Source organism: Periplaneta americana, chromosome 5 (assembly GCF_040183065.1).
Source record: "Periplaneta americana isolate PAMFEO1 chromosome 5, P.americana_PAMFEO1_priV1, whole genome shotgun sequence".
Lineage (NCBI taxonomy): Eukaryota > Metazoa > Arthropoda > Insecta > Blattodea > Blattidae > Periplaneta > Periplaneta americana.
This window is the reverse complement of record NC_091121.1, coordinates 17,672,422-17,697,423: the sequence shown is the minus strand read 5'-3', so window position 1 is coordinate 17,697,423 and position 25,002 is coordinate 17,672,422. Positions and strand designations below refer to the sequence as shown.

The 25,002-nt window shown below is 35.9% G+C and overlaps 1 protein-coding gene and 1 non-coding gene across 3 annotated transcripts; one reads left to right on the top strand and one right to left on the bottom strand.

Moving 5' to 3' along the window:
* The first annotated feature begins 57 nt into the window (after nucleotides 1-57).
* On the top strand, nucleotides 58-23,251 carry Herp (Homocysteine-induced endoplasmic reticulum protein). 2 transcript variants are annotated; one of them, XM_069825423.1, is made up of 7 exons: nucleotides 58-189; nucleotides 549-732; nucleotides 846-1,062; nucleotides 6,702-6,975; nucleotides 10,104-10,267; nucleotides 17,081-17,237; nucleotides 21,987-23,251. In XM_069825423.1, exons 2-7 carry the CDS (start codon nucleotides 592-594, stop codon nucleotides 22,279-22,281), a joined length of 1,248 nt encoding a protein of 415 aa, XP_069681524.1. In that variant the 5' UTR covers nucleotides 58-189; nucleotides 549-591; the 3' UTR covers nucleotides 22,282-23,251. The 2 variants fall into 2 exon arrangements, with proteins under 2 accessions (XP_069681524.1, XP_069681525.1); XM_069825424.1 differs by lacking the exon at nucleotides 58-189 and adding an exon at nucleotides 201-335.
* On the bottom strand, nucleotides 11,774-11,845 carry TRNAY-AUA (transfer RNA tyrosine (anticodon AUA)). The gene has a single exon. It is a non-coding gene; the product is annotated as a tRNA-Tyr (tRNA).
* Nucleotides 23,252-25,002: the final 1,751 nt, after the last annotated feature.

Genomic DNA, 25,002 nt, shown 5'->3' with positions numbered 1-25,002 from the left:
TTTCGTCATTTCTAATTGGATGATTTTTTTATTATCCGCATTTACGCATGTCAGCTGTTCACGTACTGCGACCAATCACAATGAAGGAAGTAGCAGCAAGAACCAATGGAAAAACGCCAAATATTCTGCAGGGTAAAGGATAAAGGCCCTCATTTGTTATATAAAATTTGTGGTGTCCGTCATCTGAAGGTAAATATATAGCTTAATCTATATGACTGACAATGTTCAAATCGTAGTTATAATTGTTTCTCGGTCACATTGTAGGACTATAATAAATAGTCGTGATATTTTGTGTACATGAGAGTTTATTTGTTCAACTTTCACGAAGTAAAGACGTAAGTAGGCTAGGTTCTGTCAAATAGTTGGGCGATCCCATCACAGTATTTATGTTTAGTTAATATCAGTGTGAAGTATGTTGCGTCATTCATATGTTGTTAGCAGTTTTCTATTAGTACGCGATGAGCATTCAACATTATTTCCAACCAGTGTAATGATCTGTAAATTAGTATGTGGTAAGTGATTGTATATAGGCCTACTCTCTGTTTCAGGACTTTGCTCAGGAAAACATAAATATAATTACCAGGATTTGGGATGGATATGCTTGATATGCCTGTGACATTAATTGTAAAGGCTCCTAATCAACAAGTAGAAGATCAGACAATTCAGTGTGAACTTAACTGGACTATAAGAAAGCTTAAAGGTTATCTGTCTGAAGTGTACCCCAGTAAACCAGTAAGTTTTGTTTTAGTGGGAGTTCACTTTCATGTATGTATGTGTGTATAATATATTTAAACATTCGTATTGTTATTAAGTAACATGTCTATGTTGTGCTTGTTTTTTTAAAGCGTACAGAAGATCAGAAGTTGATATATTCTGGTCAGCTTTTACACGATAGTGTAACACTAAAAGATATTTTGCGTCGTTATGAAGGCCAGGAAACACACACAGTTCATCTAGTTTGCACACCATCACGAGATTCGTTAAGACATGCAAGTTCAGTTGTAACAAAAGCACCATCAAGAATGAGTGAAAACAGACAACTCTCTGGAAGTCCTTCAGCAGGTAGGTATTTAATTTTCGGTGTTATTAACTTTACAATATGGTGATAATAAATAAGGAGACATAATATGGCTGAGAATCAGGCTGTTTTAAGTCCAACTTTTTAGAAAAAGGAGATTTATATTTCGTTGTGTTCCATGCCCTTGTCTGCATATATGAATGGAACAAAATTGTAAATATTCCTCCCCATAAGTTGCATGAGGTTATTCTAAACTGTATCATGTTGGGCTTTGGAAGTCAGAAGCTTAAAATAGCTCTCCTGAAAAAAAAAAATAGTAAAGTGGACTTGGAACATTCTGGGGGTGCGCTTCCGAACAGGGGCAGCGGCATTTCCCCAAAGGTTAGAGCTCAGTTTAGGTGTGTGTGTATTAATCGAAAATTAGGGGCTAGGAAATATTGAAAATAGGACGCATGTTTATAAGCTTATGACATTTTTTTCGATTAATACACACACCTAAATTGAGCTCTAACCTTAGGGGAAATGCCGCTGCCCCTATTAGGAAGCGCGCCCATAATTTCAAAGACATGTTTTCTGATAAGCTAAGTATATATTGTAACAATAAATACAAGGTAATCAGCAGTGGCGAAGCTCTTAAGAAGCTTTCGAGGGTTAGCCTTCCCAAAAAAAATTGAGTTATTATAGCTCGTATTAATGATGTATCATAACACGTCTTGGTTTTACTCAATCCTTTCATATATTAAATTCACTGTTGACAGTCATTCCACTGCGAGAGGCTTGTGGCAAAAGCCTCATAGCTATGTGCAGCAGTACTGAAAGCTTAAGGGAAGACCAGGGAGGAGAGGGTATCGATTCGGTATGACTCACAATCAGTAGCAGGATGCGGGGTTAGCCTCAACTGTGATATAATATGCCACGCTATGTTCGTGTTCTCAGAATGTGCTGCATTGTTGAGTCTTAGTTTAATCAAAAGTGAGAGAGAGGGAGAGAGAGAAAGTGAGTATATATATATATATATATATATATATATATATATATATATATATATATACACACACACACATACATACTTACATACATATATACACCTATATTATGTTGGAGGTGAAAATGAGTGGTCATCATCTTCTTGTGGGATCTGTGCCACAAAAAATTTTGATAAAAAAGCCAAGAAACATCTTCTACATAAAAAGATATAAGGTTGAACTTATCTTTTATAGATAAGTTCAGTGACTGATTACCATTTATTTGTTGTTATGATACAGTTATTCAGTACTTGTCTAGTCAGATATAATTCAAGTTAGTTTAAATAGAAATCAATCTAAAATTTGTAAATATCATTCCACAAATATATATATAACTTACTTTTCTCCTAGTTATATTGATATCGTTCCACCAAAAAAATTAGCATTAGGCAGTGTAACATGATAAGAGATGGAGGCAAACAGCAATGGAAATTCCATTATGACTTTCTTTGTGTGTGACTCACATGACCATGTACCAGTACTGTTGTCAGGTGTGGACACCCAGTTATAGCGAGGCCCACTAGTAGTAGGTCCATCTGGTGACTATTAAGGAACTGTCTGAGCCTGTCTCTGTATTATTATTTCTGGATTGAAAGTCTTTGTGGCTTTATTTACAGATATATTAAAATTAGTTACGGTAATAATTTTGTAGAAATTGAAACATTTTCCTTTTTTGTTATTTTTTTTATTGTACCATAGGATTTGTTTTATCCTACATAGTGCTTACAAGTTGTCGGAATGTACCAGTATGTGAATTTGTTCGCTTCATCATTGTTCATATGATAAATTTATTCTTAAATAGTTGAACGTATTATTATATTATATACAGTTAGTCTATTATTTAATCTTCATTGTTCTCTATACACTTTTAACACTTATGTAATCACTCATTAACTTTATAATGCCGGCCTCAGTAGCATAGTCGGTATAGCGCTTCTGTGCTTGAGGTTGCGGGTTCGATCCCGGCCCAGGTCGATGGCATTTAAGTGTGTTTAAATGCGACAGGCTTATGTCAGGAGATTTACTGGCATGTAAAAAAAAACTCCTGCAGGACAAAATTTCGGCACACTGGCAATGCTGATATAATCTCTGCAGTTGCAAGCGTCATTAAAGAGGTAAATGGTTGGTGAATCTAAAATTTTTAATGAGTTTTTGCTTGAGATTATTGATAAAAGCTTACTTCCTTGGTTTTTCTTCAAATCTGGGTTAATGTCGGCTGAAGGGCAGAAGGAGGCTGTAAACATGTAATAATGCTTACTTACTATGGCTTTTAAGGAACTCGACGATTCATTTCTGCCATCCCATAAGCCCGCCATCGGTCCCTATTTTGAGCAAGATTAATCCAGTCTCTACCATCATATTCCACCTCCCTCAAATCTATTTTAATATTATCCTCCTACCTACGTCTCGGCCTCCCCAAAGGTTTTTTTCCCTCCAGCCTCCCAACTAATACACTACATACATTTTTGGATTTGCCCATATGTGCTACAGGCTATGCCCATCTCAGACGTCTGGATTTAATATTCTAGTTATGTCAGGTGAAGAATAAAATGCATGCAGTTCTGCGTTGTGTAACTTTCTCCATTCTCCTGTAACTTAATCCCTCTTAGTCCCTGTTCTCTGGACCCTTTACATCCGGAGGTTACATTTGTTATTTAGTATATAAGTTTTTTTAACAAACTTGACATTCGGACGTTTTACATCTGAGTATTTTAGAAATACGCCAGATAATTTATTTATGGTAGCATTTGTATTGTTATTTTATTGTCTCTTTTTAAATACTAGTTAAGGTCTGAGATTTTTATAATGTTTTATGCATCACCCTGTTAAAACTGCATTTGTATACCTCGTTTTAATCGTGACAACGTTTTTTAGTTCTTTTAAGCATTCTGATTATTGTATTTTTGTCGGGGAACTTCATGACAAATGTCAGGGCAAAATAATTAGAAAATGTTGTAGGAACCCTGTTCATTAAAACACTAGATTCCTCTATGTAATGTTGAATTCAGAATCTTTTGTCCCAGGGGAATTTATATTATATTAGAGGGGGGGGGAGGTAGACTGACAGCAGAAGAAACAATAGTTCAGATCTTATGTAACAATAGAGGCAGTCTATGTGAAAAGAGACTTAGAAAAATGGGTTCAGTTAAAGAAATAGAACTTTCATTCGTTTATATTATTTTAAATACTACCGAATATTAATATAGACATTAACTTAAAAATGTTAATACTGTTATGTCAAACATGGTGAATATGAACTATCCTTCTGTGTAACATTGTCCCATAAAGCTTGTCTTAAATATCCTTTTACATAAACCACCTAAATTTAGTAGGTCTACAAATAGTAAGTACTCACTGATTAAATTAGACAAATGCGTCTTCCAATAGCTTTTCTAAAGTTCTTAAAAGGCACTTATATGAATACCCCACCTGTTTTTTATGAGCTTCGAGATCATTTTTAAATACTTTATAGCAGTTTACAAAATGCGTCATCCTGTGTACGATCGAAATACAACCAATAATGTTTAGTTTTCCATCGTTTTTTATATTCGATTTCGCGTCCAACTGTTTTAGTCATAGACTCACCACTAACAGCACTAGATGAAAGTAACACAGATGGAATTACAGATTTCATTTTTACTTAAAGCCAATTGATAATTTTCTTCATTAAATGCAATGGCTGCACTTTCCATTGACTCCTCAATACGTCTTTTTTTTTTTAACAAGAGTAAACAATGTCTGTATTACCATCGTATACTTAAATGACTATTTATATTTAGTCTATATGCTATATCTATTTTAGTAAACAAAATTATTATATTTGCTTAACAAAACTAACACTGGAAACTATACCAATAAACACACAGCATACCTGACTACGAACTGAAACAATCAAGACTGAAAATTCAGACAGTTTAAATTTCAACCAGTAAAGATCAGTCAGCAACTACTAACCTTCAAGGAAACAACTACCTGAAAATATACAAAAGAGAATTTATTGTAGTTACTGAAAGATCATATCAAATTGAAATATGATATTATATGAATTATTAGTCCACACATGTGGAGTAACGGTTAGTGTGTCTAGCTGCGAAACCAGGTGGCCCGGATTCGATTCCCAGTCGGGGCAAGTTACCTGGTTGAGATTTTTTCCGGGGTTTCCCCTCAACCCTATATGAGCAAATGCTGGATAACTTTCGGTGCTGGACCCCGGACTTACTTCACCGGCATTATCACCTTCATTTCATTCAGACGCTAAATAACCTAAGCTGTTGAAAAAGCGTCGTAAAATAACCTAATAAAAAATATATATATGAATTTTTTTTTGTTGTTTAAAAAGTCTGAAATCCCCAGGGAGGATATCCTGGAACCTGGGGGGAATTTCCAGGGGCCAGTGGCCAGCCCCTGAATTCACCACTGCCTCCATGTTAGGGCTGTGTAGGAGTGGAAAGTGTAGATAACCCCTCCATCCCCTTAGTTCTGTGCTCCTGCAGCACACTGGTTCAGTACAGTTGGAAGGTGCTGTGCGGGATGGCAGGACGTAATCCTACAAGCAGTTTGCAAGGAACATTCTAATTCCTGATATTTTTGGCTTGCACTTAGTATAGTTTTTCAGTATCAAGTTACTTCATATTTTCATAAATGTATTCATTTTATCATTGGCCTCGTAAAAAATTATACTTTAAAGAAGTGTTGAAAATGGCTTTAAAATTAACTATTTTGGTCAGCTGACATTGAGACTTAAACTGGGTTATTAACACAATAGAAAATAGAAAAACAAGCTTCTTTGGTACACACTGTACTAGAACTTCCCTTCTCCTCTTTACTCCTTGGACATAGACCTGTCTAAAGACTTATCTCTTCCTATGGGAACAATTGTAGTTTTTTGAATACATGCATCAATAATGTAGTGTGATCAATCAAAATCAATCATTTTAATGTATCCAGCTGTTTGCTGACAACATAAAGTCCACTATAGTCTACTGTAGGCTATTCAGTTGTTGTTTTGCACGAGAAATGGGGGGTATTTTGATCGGTGTTCATTATAGATGCCTGTTGCTAGTAGCCAGAGGTGGGGTGTAGTCAATATATACTGAAGGACTGTGTCTTCTGCACCTGGTACTGATGATTTTAATTTACTTCCTTTGTGGTTTATGGATGGACAGTATAGAAGAATGTGTTCCAGATCTTCATCATGATTATTACACCACAGACAAGTAGGATTATCAGAAATGTGAAATCGGTGTAGGTACAATTGAGTGACAATTAATGTAGTGTGATGTTTGTACTGTTTATCTTCAGAGACAACAGACATAAATTTTCCATGAATGTTATCCTATATACAATGGATGTGAACTGCATTTCATCTTCATTTTAGATGTGAAGCCTTTTAATACATATTTTTGAACACATTTTTCACTTGTTAATGGCATAATGTCATGTAGGCCTATATTAAATGAGTTTTTTAAATGTGAACTTTCTAATCTTAGTTACAAATCTGAGAAGTAGTTCGTTGAGTCATAAGACAATTAAATATCTGTGGGTAGCAACTATAATTTAGTGGGTTTACCATTATTGGTGTAATGACATTCAACATGCTAAAAAAATGTAAATGTTTAGAAAGATGTGTTTCATATTTCGTTGTGTGTTTTTTGCAGACAGTGTACACAACCAGGAAACAGACATCTCTACAGATGGCCTGCGACAGCGTCTAACAGCCTCACATCCTTCAGAAGCTCAAAACTCTTCAGCACGGCCTTGCACTAGTACAACCAGTGGCCAGTTCCCTCCACCAGACCCTAGAGCTTTCTGGGCAGGAGCAATGGCTAATCCATATGCTTCAACTCCAGGCTATGATCCTAACAGTCTGTCACAGCAGATGATGTGGATGCAGCAGGCCTATGCCCAATATGTTACACAGTACATGCAACTGTAAGTGATTTACTTATTATTTCAACAGAGGATGCTTGGGCTTCTCAAAGTGCAGTGATGTTTCTAGAAGTAATTACAGTCTTGTGTGAGCTGGAAATGTATACCATTTCAAAAATACGTGAACGAAATCCAGTCAAAATGAAACTATTGTTAAATTTCTTTGCATAATTATATAGTCGGACCATAGGATCTGTGCCCCCGTAAGATATGCGAACTGAACTCTAATTCCTTCTCAGCCTCGGTAATTCATTTCTCTCCCTGCATTCCTATCTCTCTCTTTTCTATCTCTCTCCCTTTCTGTCCCCCACTATTCACAATTTTGGCCTTCTTGCGGGACAGTTTACAGTCCAGTGTTGTCAACTCAACATGAATACTGTAGCACGGAGTGGCGAAAGAAATCTTATTAAGCAAGTACGTAATACAGTAGCATTTTGCAATGAAGAGAAAGAAACAGGTCAATATCTGTTTCCTATAAATCAGGCAACGAAAAGAGCAACTGATATTACAGGTGAGGCTTATTTTATTTCAATTGATTATGTATTAAAATTACTTACTTAACTAATACTAATAATACAACATGTTATGTAATTTATATAGACAGGTCAGAACTCCTAATAAAGAAAATCAGGAGAGAGGGAGTCAATGAAAAGCTAGAATTACCAGAGAAGAACAGACCAAGGGAACTTTTAATTATTGTAGATGATATGAACCAAGGTTGCGGATAGAGGAGATGGCCTCCAGATATGGAGGGTAGCTGCGAATATAGAATAAGCAGTCGTGGACAGCCGATAAGGGGTGGTCCTCCAGCTTGGGGGTTGGGCGAAGGGCTAACAACCAATCACCGTAAAAAACAGCTTGTTACGAAACCTAACAGTAAATGGGCAGGACATGTAGCACATATGGGCGAATCCAGAAATGCATATAGAGTGTTAGTTGGGAGGCCGGAAGGAAAAAGACCTTTGGGGAGGCCGAGACGTAGATGGGAAGATAATATTAAAATGGATTTGAGGGAGGTGGGATATGATGACAGAGACTGGATTAATCTTGCTCAGGATAGGGACCAATGGCGGGCTTATTTGAGGGCGGCAATGAACCTACGGGTTCCTTAAAAGCCAGTAAGTAAGTAAGTGATATGAACCAAAGTATTTTAAGAAGAAAGATACAAGAATTTTATACCGTTCAGAAAGAAGTTTCAACATTGAAGAAATTACTGAAGCTTGTGAGAGAAGCAATAATTCCCAAGGTTGGAGAGAAAAACTGTGGAAAGTGATTCGAGACATGGGATTTAGGTTTAAAAAGTGTAGAAATACAAGATGTATTTTGATTGAAAGAAATAATATTGTAGCATGGAGGACCAATTATTCGAAGGATAAATCTCCAATTTTTATATTTCCATTTTGTACAATATTCTGTTCGCGAGACATAATCATATACTTTGTCTTTTCGGGATTTACTTCCAAACCGATCACTCTACTTGCTTCAAGTAAAATTTTCGTGTTTTCCCTAATCGTTTGTGTATTTTCTCCTAACATATTCACGTTATCCGCATAGACAAGAAGCTGATGTAACCCGTTCAATTCCAAACCCTGCCTGTTATCCTGAACTTTCCTAATGGCATATTCTAGAGCGAAGTTAAAAAGTAAAGGTGATAGTGCATCTCCCTGCTTTAGCCCGCAGTGAATTGGAAAAGCATCAGACAGAAACTGACCTACACGGACTCTGGTGTATGTTTCACTGAGACACATTTTAATTAATCGAACCAGCTTCTTGGGAATACCAAATTCAATAAGAACATCATATAATACTTCTCTCTTAACCGAGTCACATGCCATTTTGAAATCTATGAATAACTGATGTACTGTACCCTTATACTCCCATTTTTTCTCCATTATCTGTCGAATACAAAAAATCTGATCAATAGTCGATCTATTACGCCGAAAACCGCACTGATGATCTCCAATAATTTCATCTATGTACGGAGTTAATCTTCTCAAAAGAATATTGGACAAAATTTTGTACGACGTCAACAAAAAGTGATATTCCTCGAAAGTTACCACAGTTGGTTTTGTCCCCCTTTTTAAAAATAGGTTATTTTTATTTTTCTCTATCTTTTCGTTTAAGTTGTATATTTGTAATTAAGTCCTGATGTAATTTCTTTTGATTTCTTAAAGTAACTCCAGATAATGTCTTTAAAACACACATTTTGGATGTTTCAGTTTTCGTGTTGTCAGATTTTGTTGAATGCCAGGTCTCTGATCCATATGTGAATAATGGAACTGCCACAATTTTCATTGGTTTTCTTTAGTTACTTTAATTCTTCAACTTCGTATTGTACCACAGATTTGTTGAATTTATTATAAGAAATATTATCCTTTAACACTGTCACATTGATTTAAATTAATAAAAATATTGTTCAGTCCATTACATTAAATTTAATAGAAAATCTTAATAAATGGTGTAAACTCAAATACCTAATCACATGTGACATTGAAGTAGCTGACATGTTCTTTCTTGGATGCCTACATCACAAAAACAATGCTGCCGAGAATGCTACTCAGTGCTGTGACCAGGGAGGGATTTACCATTTGGTTATCTTAAGTTAGGAAATCAACTGTAACTACTTTCAAATTACAAATGAATCTCTCTGTATTATGGTTTGCTTCTCTAAATCTGGTTTTCTTTGAGCTTTCGTATTTGTTTTGTTTCTTCATGTAGTCATAATTTAGAAGAGCAGTACATTTATAGAATCTTAATATAACTTTTTTGTCCTATTTTATATTTTTAAAATGTTTCTTTTTTTTTTTCTGGGCTTTAGTTTTTGTTGTTATCACTGCTTTCTAATATTTCTTTCATAGTCCAGATGTTTATGTGTAACAAATAAATACACAGACACACATCTACATAAGTAAACAAAACATGTCAGTCATCCATCCAGTCAATCGAATAAATTTATCATTCTAGTGCCAACATCATGAAAGCAAGAAGCTAAAACATCCATGTTCCCCGTTGCATCTTCATGGCATGTAAAGGGAATATTTACGTCTAAATAAATAAATAAATAAAATAATTTAATCTGATTTTTTATTTCTGAGTACATTAATTAAATCACTTGATTTATGTGTCAACAGAATGGCATCTGGTGCAGTTCCTCAAAGTTGGTATCCTTCTAGTCGTACAGCAGTGCCAGTATCGACGCCACAACACCCCCCTGAGCAGCCCCAAGTTCCACCAGTGAATTTACAAGAGCAGCCTGCTGGACAGCCCAACAACAACGTCAACATTGCTGCTGCAGGTAGGACGTCTGAGAATTAATTAAAGTTACGTACAGTTTCCAAAGATCGAAAGTAAGGTCGGTCTCTCTTTCCCTCTCTCTCCCCCTCCCTCTCCCTCCCTCCATCTCTCCCTCCCTCCATCTCTCTCTCTCCCCTCCCTCTCCCTCTCTCTGTCTCCCTCTCTCTGTCTCTCTCTCTCTGTTTTTTTTTTTGCAAGCAGTGATATATCATGAACTGGCGTAATAATTGAAATTAGCAACTTAGAAACTAATATAGCATTTGGTGAATTATGAAAAATATTAGACCTATTCTAGTAAGTCAAAGCAGAATGGGAATAAATTAAGCATAATACAAAACTAGAATGAATTCTGATTATATTACTCTCTAAATCAACAATAAAGGAAAAAGATAGTTTACTTTTTTTTCACTATTAATTGTTAACTAATTATCAGACTGATTTAACTTTTCTTTTACGTTTAACTGAATTCCATTAACATCTTGATCTGCCATACATATACTAATATCATCAGTAAAAAAGTGTTTACTTCTCATCCATAGACTGCAGAACTTCGTGAAATTGCATGTTTTTATTGATTTGGCATATTGAAAAAGTGAAAGGGGGATCTTTGCCAATCATGGTTTTTATATTCGAATGAACCAACTTTATTTTGCATGAATGCGTATTTCGAGGATTTTTTCCTTTTAAATGCAAATATATTTTTATTTTGCATATTTAAATGCATATATTAGAATATTGCCTTGTTTTGCTCAATTTATTATGTAATTTCAAAATTTGTTTGGTAAAAATAGGAATAATTTCCAAAAAATATAAAAATTATGCTAGAAATAAAGCCATAATTATTTAATTACTTTTGAGGGACAAAATTGCTGCAACAACAACGGATACTTGTTCCTAGTGTATAAGTTGGATCGTTTTCCAGTTTAACCTGAGGCTAGCTACTACTCTGTATACATAGGCCTACTAGCGGTGTAAGTGTAATTTTTCAGGAACCAGGTAAAAATACACGTCACCTAGATATCATTCAAACTTTTACCACCTTTTACTGGATTTTGTAAGACCAAAAATGAATGTATTTAGATACCTGCAGCAATAAAATCATGTAAAATTGAGGTCATGGAACTACTGCAGAGACAATGCTGCTAGTGCACTCTAATTTCATGCAAACAAAACTGAATGTATTTAAACACCTGCAACAATGAAGTCTCGTGGAGTGTAAATTTTCATTTCAACAAGTTTTGCTGTACAATGAAGTGAAGAATCAGTGCATGATCGATTTGTTTACAAGTTTAACTGCCGACATGCCGAAAGAAAATAGTAACAGAAAAGATTTATTAAAGAATTGGGTTTCTGAAGACAAATGTTTTATTACTGATGAGAAATCTTCTTCTGTGCAATATGGATTCTTGACACTTGTTACTTTAAATTATTTTAATTTAGATCGTATTATTAAACCTCTAAACTATATTTTTAGTGATGAAAGAGTAATGGAACGGAGAAAAATTCTCTCCGGCACCGGGATTTGAACCCGGGTTTTCAGCTCTATGTGCTGACGCTTTATCCACTAAGCCACACCGGATTCCACCCCGGCATCGGAAGAATCGTCTCAGTTTTAAGTTCCAACTCTTGGGTTCCCTCTAGTGGCCGCCCTCTGCACTACGTCATAGATATCTATGAACCTAGGACCGAAGTCCACACATGTGCTGAGGTGCACTCGTAATGAGTGACTAGTTGGCCGGGATCCGACAGAATAAGCGCCGTCTTTTACGCATATCATATATATTATTTTAATGTACCGAAGTACATATGATTTTCCATGCATATATTCTGCATCATCATATGATGAAAGAGTAATGGAACGGAGAAAAATTCTCTCCGGCGCCAGGATTTGAACCCGGGTTTTTAGCTCTACGTGCTCTGCTCTACGACGGATCCCAGCCAACTAGTCACTCATTACAAGTGCACCTCAGCACATGTGTGGACTTCGGTCATAGGTTCATAGATATCTATGACGTAGTGCAGAGGGAGGCCACTAGAGGGAACCCAAGAGTTGGAACTTAAAACTGAGACGATTCTTCCGATGCCGGGGTGGAATCCGGTGTGGCTTAGTGGATAAAGCGTCAGCACGTAGAGCTGAAAACCCGGGTTCAAATCCCGGCGCCGGAGAGAATTTTTCTCCGTTCCATTACTCTTTCATCGTATGATGACGCAGAATATCTGCATGGAAAATCATATGTACTTCGGTACATTAAAATAATATATATATTTTTAGCGCATATTTCAACAGTTTTTACTGCATAGTTGCATGCATATTTTCAGGTTTTTTAGTGCATAAAGTTCCGTGGTCTGCTCATAACTAATGCGAGATCTTACATCATTAATATAAATAAAAAATAATACTGGTCTAACAACAGAGCCTGTGTAATACCATATTTTAGACAACCTTATTTCGCGGGTGCTCGTGTAAAGGGGGTTAAATCAGATTGTAAGGTATGTAAACTTCTCTCCTTTGGTACTGAACAAAACCCCTTTGTCACAAAATAAGGAATAATGTAACTGCATCATGGATGGAAGAATGATTTAACCCCTTTAACCCAAGAAAAAAGTAATTGTGGAGAGTTGAAATCTATACTTATCCCAGTTTAGCAAATCATACTTAACCCCCTTTACACTAGCACCCGCAATTTGATAAGTACTGTAACTTACAGCTTCATTAGTCTCTTCGGATATTTGTACATGGTTGATTTCCACTTTTTGTTCACACCTGATAGGTTTCACTTGAATCAGTTTTGTGCAACCCGTTATATCTCATATGCTTGTAACTAATTTTGATGTATAAATTTTCCCATGAGTTGTCTTCAGTGTGAAGTGTGTATAATTTATCTTCTCTCAGTGAAATTTCCTATAGTTTTAATCCTTTCCAGAATTTGGGAGCTAGTTCCAAATAAAGAAAGCACTCTTGTCAGATTTTCAATCATCTCAAAATCCTTCTGGTATTTGTCTTCTAATTGTATAAATGAGATAGGTAACACTAAGGTGTCCTAGCATTATATAAAATTTTCTCAAATGTACTTTTAGCTGCAATCCGTCATCTGATGTATGTAGATATTAATAGACGTCATGAAGTTCGTAGTTCTAGAACAATAGATAATTTATTATTATGCCCTGTCAGAGTTACATGTGTGTTTCAGTTGGAAACATGTGTTCTTGCTAATGGCAATCATTACAGAGTCTCAGATAATAAATTCTTAACATAAAAGGGTGCAGACAGAAATATCTCCTACAAGAATTAAAATTCTCATAGTTATTCCAATTTTATGAGTTATTCTTTACTGGCAATCACTTCATAATCAATAACCAGTGGCTATATTATTGAAATATTTATAAACAATACGAAGACAATTAAATTTTTATGGTTTCAGCTGTTAAGTGTTAAATGATATTAATTTAAATTGAGTGAAATTCAGTAAACGTGAATTCAAGGCTTGTGCATAAACGAGAACTGGTATTAATCATAACATGAGGTCTGTTTTCGACAAGTGGTTTTTCCACTTCGTCTGTTTTTATGGCGGTGTTTATTTGTAGATAGCTTTTAAAGGTAGCATGTTTGTGAGAACATTTTCTATTCTCCCACCCAGACATGACGCAGACATGGTGTAGATTGTGAGTACAGTCAGTTGAAGCACAAATATCTAATTTCAAGTGACTGTTCTTGCATCTGTTGATACAGTATTTTTGTGCAGTTCTGTAACTTTTACATTTTATACAATGTTATAAACAAATACATTACCAGTCACTTAGAAGTCGTACAAAACTTACTCAAGTTCGTGAAAAGTTAACTGGATTTACTGTTATACGAAGAACAGTTGGTAAATTAATCAATTAATCGTTTATTAATGTCATCAGCAATAGATTGTTGCAATATACATAAAATGTTCTAAATTAAAAGATATAAAATAATACTCGTTTGTGACAAAATGTAAAAACAGATTAATACTAATGTAATAACAATATTGGTAATAATAATAATAATAATAATAATAATAATAATCGTAATAATACATTGCAATGCAGCTTAGAAATTTAGAATACATTTACAGTAATTATTTTGAATAAATTTTATTCAGCTTCCTCCAAGTGAAGGCTGCCTAGAAGACAAAGCTTACCATAAAATTGTTGTTATAATGGAAAAAATAATAAAACAATGGAGAAGAAAAAGAATAAGAAATAGCACAATTAGAAATAATTGGAAAAGACTAAACAAAACAGCATTAATTCCAGAAGAAACATAAAATTTCCTAGTATCTATTAGCTATTGGATAATCACAGAATGGATGGTTGATTAACCATTTATACAAAACAGGTTTAAAGCTTTTAGCATACCGCAGGTGGCAGTGGATTTCATGACCAACACTATTTTATAGTCATTTATGTTTTTTTTTTTTTTTTTGCTATTGTTGACAAATCCACAAAGTTTGTAGCTGTATTTTTCTATGTTAGGTGGGTCCCTAAAGCATTGAATTCTGATCATAAACAGGAAAGCGTTAAGTAATTGTTACTGTGGACGAAATATGGGTTTACCATTTATACACTGAAACAAAAAATCAGTCAAAAGAGTGAAAACACCCCTTCTTTTCTGTCCGTAAAATGTATCAAGCACAAAAATCGGCTAAAAAAGTTAAGGTTTCATTTTTTTTTTAAGCAAAAGGAATTATAATGGTTGATTTCCTAGATTGGTGCTTAATGTTGTTCTGACCTAAGGTGAACTGGGAGAAGAATGGATGCTCAAGAGCCGAGGGAAACTGAACGTCCTTCATAAGAGTGTTTACAACTCAAAGACCATTGTAAGACTGTGGGTGTCATTCATCATATTCACTGATTTGACATCATCAGACTATTTTCTGTTTTCGAACCTCAAACAGAAATTGAAGGGAAGGAAATTCGAGTGTGATGTGATGAAAACAGTCTTTCACACATGACTTGGTTTTAGGGGAACAAAATACGTCAGGTTCGTGCCAATAAGTGTATCGAGTTAAAAGAAGATTATGTTGAAAAATAGATAGCTATCAATCAAATTCTATACTTTTTCAGTGGTGATATAAAAAGTTATCAATCCCTACTCCTGCATTTCTGAAGTGACTCAATACAAGAGACTAACTAGTGAGGAAGTAACAGCAGGAATTGGAGTGGTTTATTCTCCATTAGAGAAATGGACGATATTAAAATCTCATAGAAAAGAAATTAGGGACCATTGATATGATTGATTGGGACCCATTTTGCAGGTGTATGTTTAAATTTATTGTTAAATCATGAGTATTAAAAACAATAACTTATTTAAATTTTGGTTCTTTGTGGTGATATACCGAAGATAGAAATGATAGTGATTTATCTGGTGTAGAAGTACTGTAATAATAATAATAATAATAATAATAATAATAATAATGTCATTATTATCCTAACCATAACCATCATGATACTATTAAGTGTTAGGCTTATTAAGACTTGTTACGAGCTCTACATTATTCCTTATATCTTTTGAGAGGTTTTCCTAAATTTCTTTTCCTTTTTGGTTGATATAATTCAACGTTAATTTAGGTACTCTTCCAGAATCCATTGTTGCAACATAGTCTTCCCAGTTTTGCTGATACTAAGTTAGTGTATAATAGTTACTTAAAACAGTACATTTGTAGGAGAAATGTTTTCCGGGCTATGAGGCGTGGTCCGTATGACATGCGCGGTAGAACCAGCCGCACCAGCAATCTACACCACTGAAGATGTTCACCGCAGCAGTGAACGAAACGTTTGGTCACACAACCAACGGACCACAGCCTCAGCCCAGAAAACATGTCTCCTATTGACGCCGGCTGTGAAAGCCTACACTCTAATATAAGTACATTTATACTTCATTCTCTATTTTCTTTCATTTTCATTAACTCTCGGGATGAGAGTTTGAAAACACCTCAGCATACTGCCATTTTTAAGCCACAAGCAAGTGTGATGGAAAGTTCTTAGTACAACTTAATTAGAATATTTTTTCGCTTGTAAAAACAGTTAATGGATGCTGTATTCCCCTATTAGTGAGTGATTTAAGGAATCATTAGATCTGCTGAACATTCGAAAAACTCATTTTTGATACTTATAGACTCAGTCATTATCTTTAATGAATATTTAAATATTGTTCGAGAAATCGGTCATTAACTGTTAACAAGAGAATTCTATGGATTGGGAATTATGGCCACTTTGTGTTGATTAAAGTGACATTTTTCTATGGCAGTCATGTACAAGTGTGTTCTTGTGTTTTATCATTTCTCGTTTTACACTCTTCCTTCAAACTGATACGTTCATTATATCTAGTTCAGAGTGTCTATCAGTAACGAAAGTGTCCAAAAAGTAACTAATTTAAGCAATTGATAGAGAAAGTAACGAAATATAACGGATTTAAAAGTCTGGAATGAATGTGGGTAACAAAATTACCCATATTGTTCTGTTTCACTTACTTAATCTTGGTGTTGCTGCCTGAGCTGTGATTACATATGTCACTCTCACACAATCTAGAAGGCTGAGAGAGAAGTTGGCTGCACGTCAATTGAAATGAAGTTCATAGAACTTAAGAAACAAGTCTGGTGAAAGAGCATAAGATTACTTAGGCCTTAATATGATTAATGTTTTTTCGTCGTGCTTATGTGCAATTATTAACTTGTGATAAGTAAAAAGTGACTAATTTTTGTTTCATATTTTCGGTAGACACTGTGTAGTTGAACTTTGCAATTTGATTAAATTATCTACACATATTGTCACTATTAACTTGCTGCAGATGGAGTGGAAGAAGAGGAGGAGGGACGAGGCAACAGAGATTGGCTGGACTGGTTCTATACCATGAGTAGAGTGATGGTGCTCTTCAGCATAGTGTATTTCTACTCCTCGCCCACTCGTTTTGTCATCGTGTCAGCCCTGGGACTTATGTTGTATCTGTGAGTACTTTTCACTTCCAATCAATCTTCTTAATGTATCCAGCTTTTTGCTGACAACAGAAAGTCCACTATAGCCCACTGTAGTCTATTCAGTTGTTGTTTTTCACGAGAAATGAGGGGTATTTTGATCGGTGTTCATTATAGATGCCTGTTGTTAGTAGCCAGAGTTGGGGTGTAGTCAATACATACTGCAGGGCTACAGAGGTAGTCAAACCTAAGGGACCAGCACTCCTGCCACCTCTGGCAAGCAGATTGCCAGCTCTAATGGATAATGTTTTTGTTGTCTCATGGCAATACAGTGTGTCAAGTAATCTTCCTCCTAACTTGTGAATTATTTATTTACAGAAATTAGGAGAATCTTAGCTGTGTGTACCTAATATTCAGGATTTCACAATGATGTTACTTTCCTTTGTACATCTCAATATTTGAACGTAAAATTCACAAAAGTCTTGAAATTCGCAATTTGCCAGGTGTTCCATGTTCATATCCTCTTCCTTTGTGCATAACAAATATTTAGGAAAAATCAAAAAGGTATTTACTGAGACAATTATGACCAGTAACCAATCTGAACATGGCCAGAGCAGATATAGATCAGGAATTAATTTTAAATCCCTCAATGAATTTTTCCATCTTGAATTTTAGTGTTACATTACTGAATTTTTCAGTGATGGTTGGAGTTAATTCTCTTTTTTTTATAATCTGTTTTATAGATTCATATGATAATTTGTAGTTTGTTTTTCTTTATTTTAGTTCCTTTCTTGGCTAACAAATGTTGATGGCGAAGTTGAAGCCATTTATACATCACTTCAAAATATATTTGTTGGCCTGGCAGAGTTGGTAGAGTTCTGGCCTTCTGTGCCCGAGGTTGTGGGTTCGATCCCGGCCCAAGTCGATAGCATTTCAGTGTGCTTAAAGGCTCATGTCAGTAGATTTACTGACATGTAAAAGAATTCCTGTGGGACAAAATTCCAGTATACCGGCCATGCTGATATAACCTCGGAAGTTGCAAATGTTGTTAAATAAAACATAACATAATAACCATCCCATTGTGGAATCCTGGGAAACGAGAATGCGGATGCACTAGCAAAGAAGGGCAGCACTGCTACTTACTGACCTGTTACTAAATCTACATATTACTCTGTGAAAAGATTTATTAAATCTACATACTTAGACTTCAACAAACAAAATTTGATAACACAATCTCAAGGGAAAAAAATGGAACTCTCTGCATCATACTCCACATTTAATTCCCGATTTACCACGAAAATCGTCTGTAGCTACATTTAGATTGGCAATAGGCCATGATTGTTTGGCCAAATACCTGCATAGAATTGGAATATATCAGTCCCATAACTGCCCATTGTGCAACTCAAACCAAGAAATGGATTCGGAACACCTAAAAATCTGTGCTTCAGTGGCTGGCTATGATAATATCTTTGAAAAATATTGGAGTGCAAGAGGTCAAATGACTTTATTGTCAAATGCCTGGCATTAGAAAACAACAACATATTTGTTTTGTTACACAAATGCAATGACTTAATTTTCCTATCCGATTCTAAAGCTGTAATCTAGGCCATTAGTTCAACTACATCCCCTAAAATGAAAAAATAAATAAATAAAGAAATACATTATGCAGCCAAGAAAATTCAAAATTTAAATAAGATATAAGTTTTCCAATTAATCCCAGCTCATTCTGGGCTGAATAGTAATGGGAAAGCGGATTTGTTAGCCAAGAAAAGGACTAAAATCGACATAAAAACAAATTATACATTTTTATATGAATCTATAAAACGAGTTATGAAAAGGAGAATTAATTTTAACCATCACACAGCAATTTAGTAATGGAACACCGAAATTCAAGGTGCAAAAATTCATTGAAAGATTTACATATTTAATTATAATGAAAGCCTATAGAGTTGTTAGTGGACTGTATGTTGTGTCAAAGCTCTTTTCTGGGAATTGTCGTAGGTTCCCTAGATGTAATTGAACAGCAAATGACATGGAGTGTTGAATATATTACATTAACGAAAAGGGCAGCAGACCACATTAGGCACTGTATAATTTTAGCTTTGCTATAGGTACTTTGTTTTCCAACACCTTCCTAGGACTTATGAATCCAAATATCTTGGAGTTATTTTCGATAGTAAGTTAACATGGAGCAACCATTTGGAATACATTTCTGAAAAAGCTCCTAAAAGATTCTCCCTTCTAAAAAGACTAGCAGGAAAGAAATGGGGATGCTCTAGAAATACTTTGAACACTACATACAAAATGTTTATACAGCCAGTGCTGACATACTGCGGAGAAATTTTAATTTCTTCACCTTTCATAAACGACATAGAATATGTTCAAAACCAAGCTCTCAGACTCATTACTGGTGGAATCAAAACAACTCCAATAGATTCTATGAGATTCCTCACTAATATTAACAGCATCAAAATGACAATAGAAGAAAAAGCACTGATTCAATATGAAAAACGTATTAGATTACCAGGAAACAATTGGCATTCATACAGTCCTCTATGTAGATTGAAAACTCAAAAAAGTTTCATATCCATTGTTCAAGAATTAAAACAGAAAATCAATATCCCGAATTTAAAAGAAAACTTACAAATTAAACCAAACCCTTTAACTCTATTAAATATAGAATATAATCTAAATTTAACAGAAGAAATACTGAAATCAGAAGTAAACACTGAAATACTGAAACAATTGTCTTTAGAGACAATTAATATTAGGTTCTCTCCACAAAACTGGCTTCATTTATACACCGACGGATCCTTGATCTCCAGAGAACAAGGTGCCGGTGCAGGTGTTACATGCTGTCTCTTCTCACTTTATAGATCTCTTGGATATAGAACAACAAGTTTTGATGGTGAAATCATTGCAATAAGTGGAAGTCTCAGGAATCTTCTAAGCCACATCAATAAATTTAGGAATGCAGTTATACTGTCAGACTCCAAAGCAGCTATTCTATCAATCGTCTCTAAACACACACCTTCATCTCAAACAGCAGAAATAACTAAAATGCTCTCTCAATTAATATCACTCAATAAAAGAATTGTATTCCAATGGATACCATCCCATTGTGGAATCCTGGAATACGAGAATGTGGATGCTTTAGCAAAGAAGGGCAGCACTGCTACTTACAAACCTGTTACTAAATCTACGTTTTCCTCTGTGAAAAGATTTATTAAATCTACATACTTAGACTTTAACAAACAAAATTTGATAACACAATCTCAAGGGAAAAAATGGAAGTCTCTGCATCAAAATCCACAGTTAATTCCCGATTTACCACGAAAATCGTCTGTAGCTGCATTTAGATTGGCAACTGGCCATGATTGTTTGGCCAAACACCTGCATAGAATTGGAATTAATCAGTCCCCTAACTGCCCATTGTGCAACTCAAACCAAGAAATGGATTCGGAACACCTCAAAATCTGTGCTTCAGTGGCTGGCCATGATAATATCTTTGAGAAATGTTGGAGTGCAAGAGGTCAAATGACTTTATTGTCAAATGCCTGGCATTAGAAAACAACAACAACAACTTTGTTTTACATCATACTTACAATTGGAACAGTATCATCAAAATGGGTGATAACAAAGGCATATCTCTGCTGTAGTGCAATGAAAGAGTAATGGAACGGAGAAAAATTCTCTCCAGCGCCGGGATTGAACCCGGGTTTTCAGCTCTATGTGCTGACGCTTTAACCACTAAGCCACACCGGATTCCACCCCGGCGTCGGAAGAATCGTCTCAGTTTTAACTCTTGGGTTCCCTCTAGTGACCGCCCTCTGCACTACGTCTTAGATATCTATGAACCTAGGACCAAAGTCCACATATGTGCTGAGGTGCACTCGTGATGAGTGACTAGTTGGCCGGGATCCGACGGAATAAGCGCCGTCTTAAATCACGAAGTGATTTACGCATATCATATATATATATATATATTATTATAATGTACCGAAGTACATATTATAATTCCATGCAGATATTCTGCGTCATCATACGATGAAAGAGTAATGGAACGGAGAAAAATTCTCTCCGGCGCCGGGATTTGAACCCAGGTTTTCAGCTCTACGTGCTGGCGCTTTATCCACTAAGCCACACTGGATTCCACCCTGGCGCCGGAACAATCGTCTCAGTTTTAAGTTCCAACTTGGGTTCACTCTAGTGGCCGCCCTCTGCACTACGTCATAGATATCTATGAACCTAGGACCAAAGTCCACACATGTGCTGAGGTGCACTCGTAATGAGTGACTAGTTGGCCGGGATCCGACGGAATAAGCGCATATCATATATATTATTTTAATGTACTGAAGTACATATGATATTTCCATGCAGATATTCTGCGTCATCATACGATGAAAGAGTAATGGAACGGAGAAAAATTCTCTCCGGCGCCGGGATTTGAACCCAGGTTTTCAGCTCTACGTGCTGGCGCTTTATCCACTAAGCCACACCCAAGAGTTGGAACTTAAAACTGAGACGATTCTGTCCGACGCCGGGGTGGAATCCGGTGTGGCTTAGTGGATAAAGCGTCAGCACGTAGAGCTGAAAACCAGGGTTCAAATCCCGGTGCCGGAGAGAATTTTTCTCCGTTCCATTACTCTTTCATCCTATGATGACGCAGAATATCTGCATGGAAATATCATATGTACTTCGGTACATTATAATAATATATATCTTCTGTAGTGGTTACATGTGCGGTGCACTTGTTTGATGTATTAGTGTGTCATGTTGCAGCTACCAGCTCGGCTTCTTCCGAGCCCAGCAGTTGCAGGCAGCACGTCTGGTAGCGGAGAACAACAATGAGGCTGTTGTTGTGGAGAACAACAATCTTCAGAACCAGAACGAGGGGGTGGGTGCGGCGGGGGCGGGAGCGGAGGTGCAGGGGCAGCAGAGACTCCCGAGAGACGAGGGGAGTGGGGCGGAGGAGCCCGACCCAGAACCAGACCGACCGTCTCTGTTCGCCCTTACATGGACATTCTTCACAAGCTTCTTTGCATCCCTCATACCCGAGCAGCCTGGTGCCCTCTAAATCTCTTCTCTTCCATCATTTGCCCTCCCATATCTGAATTAGAAGTCTTCTGACAAGTTGGCAGGATGTAACTTCCCTTCAGACGTAAATTTTTCTCACATTGCTTGATTTTATTTATGTATATATATTTTTGTAAGACAATACTGAAGAAATAGAAGCTTGTTTTAGCTCCGTTTTTTAATTCTTCAATGTTTTATGAAAATTTGATAAGAGATCAGGGGATCTGCATATAGCAACATAACATTTTCATTGTCAGTCACCTTGATGTTAAGTCCTGTGAAAGTACTGTAATGTTACACAGAACACTGTATTGGGTCTGCAACTGTGATCACCCCCCCCTTCCCCACTGACTAAATTTTAGTCATTTGGTACTGAATAACCAAAATTATGATGTAAGAACAAAGTTTCATGACATGTTTACATTCAAACCTCGAGTGGAGGTTTGAATATTGCGTAAATTATTTGTACACAGGTCTTCAGTTTTGATGAGTTACTGTACATATTTAACAATGTTTTTTTTTTTTTCACTAGTTAGTCAGCAGCACAAGATTTAACTTATTTGTATAACTTTGAGTTCCATTGGAGATAAATTGCTTTGCCTGCCAAAGATCTATCTCAGAGCTTTAAATGCTTCTTCACATTATTTCAGCACAATTATTTTTGAAGAAGTAAAGTCGTATGGAGAAATATGTTTGTTAACTTTTTTTTTTTTGTTTTGTCTTTTTAATTTATGAAAATATACTTGTTGAATTGTTACAGATTTTGTTGGTCCGTTAGGTAACGGTCCCTATTTCTTCCAGCTCTTCTTTTTCTCTGTATTTATAATAGTACTGTTTAGGTGTACAACATTGTATGTTATATTTGTAGGTTTTCTTCATGTAAGTATTACATTTTTAGACAATGTGTAGACTTTAATTGATATAGCTCTAACATGTATCTGAGTAATACATAGATGCTTGAAAAACACCAACATTTTGTGTATATTATAATCTATTATACAGTATGTCTTAGTTGTACAAACATTCGTACATACCAAGTGTGAAGATGGTAGTAACATGCATGTCCCTCCATATCATCACCTTGCATTGAGGTTACTAACCACTGATCTGCAGATCGGCACTGTGAATGACGTTTGCAACAAATCACGATCTTCTAAATATAAAGATCTGATAAAAAAATTTTAACAGTAAGCAACATACGTTACAATAATATGCCAAATTTTTTAACCAAAATTATGTAGTAGAAATTACTGGTTAATCAGTTTCGCATAGTTTTGTTAAAAATTCAGATTATAATTTCATAGATTATATGAAGTGAAACTACAGCATCAACTTCCAGTGACTGTTCACTAATTTTTATGTTGTTTAATTATGGGGGTCTACTTTTATACCAAATAATTTCTTCTGCTTCTTACTGAGGGAACCTGACTGTTAAGAGTGATTTGCAAGTATGCTTCTTCATAATACTCACCATCATACTGTAAGGAAGCTTCTTACAAAGAGTCTGTCACAATACTTTGAAGTCCACCAAAGAGATATTCTGTGCTACTGCAATTGGTAGTACATGACGTGTGGATATCATTGCTACTGACAGAGTACATGTTAATACCGTAGTAATTGATCCAATGGTTTGATTTGAGACTAATGTTGATCTAGAAAAATATTTATGAGCCAGTTGGTGATATTGAAGTGATAGGTTTGTTTTTAGGTTCTTGTGGAACCCTCTCAAACTTTTTCTTGAAGTTCATAAGAGATTTATGGCCAGTGTGTCCAAGTAATGTTTAATTTTGCTTAACGAATGTTAAATTAACAGTCTGTTTATTTTTAACACTTTGTTAATGTATTTTCCATTTGTTCAACATAATTTTATATATTATTTTAATGTACCGAAGTACATATGATATTTCCATGCAGATATTCTCCGTCATCATAGGATGAAAGAGTAATGGAACGGAGAAAAATTCTCTCGAGTGCACCTCAATACATGTGTGGACTTTTGTCCTGTGTTCATAAACATCTATGACGTAGTGCAGAGGGCGGCCACTAGAGGGAACCCAAGAGTTGGAGCTTAATCTGAGACGATTCTAACCGGCGTCGGGGTTGTATCCGGTGTGGCTTAGTGGATAAAGCATCAGCACGTAGAGCTGAAAACCCGGGTTCAAATTCCGGCGCCGGAGAGAATTTTTCTCCGTTCCATTACTCTTTCATCCTATGATGACACAGAATATCTGCATGGAAATATCATATGTACTTCGGTACATTAAAATAATATATATGATATGCGTAAATCACTTCGTGATTTAAGACGGCGCTTATTCCATCGGATCCCGGCCAACTAGTCACTCATATCGAGTGTACCTCAACACATGTGTGGACTTGGGTCCTGCGTTCATAGACATCTATGACGTAGTGCAGAGGGCGGCCACTAGAGGGAACCCAAGAGTTGGAGCTTAATCTGAGACGATTCTAACCTGCGTCGGGGTTGTATCCGGTGTGGCTTAGTGGACAAAGCATCAGCACGTAGAGCTGAAAACCCGGGTTCAAATCCCGGCGCCAGAGAGAATTTTTCTCCGTTCCATTACTCTTTCATCCCAACATAATTTTGTTTAAGATAACCAACACTTAACTATAACGTCTGTTAGCACTATTTTAACTACTCAACAGCAGTTGGTAATGATTCTACACATGTAAGACAATTTTTGATTGGCTAAAATTAATCTTT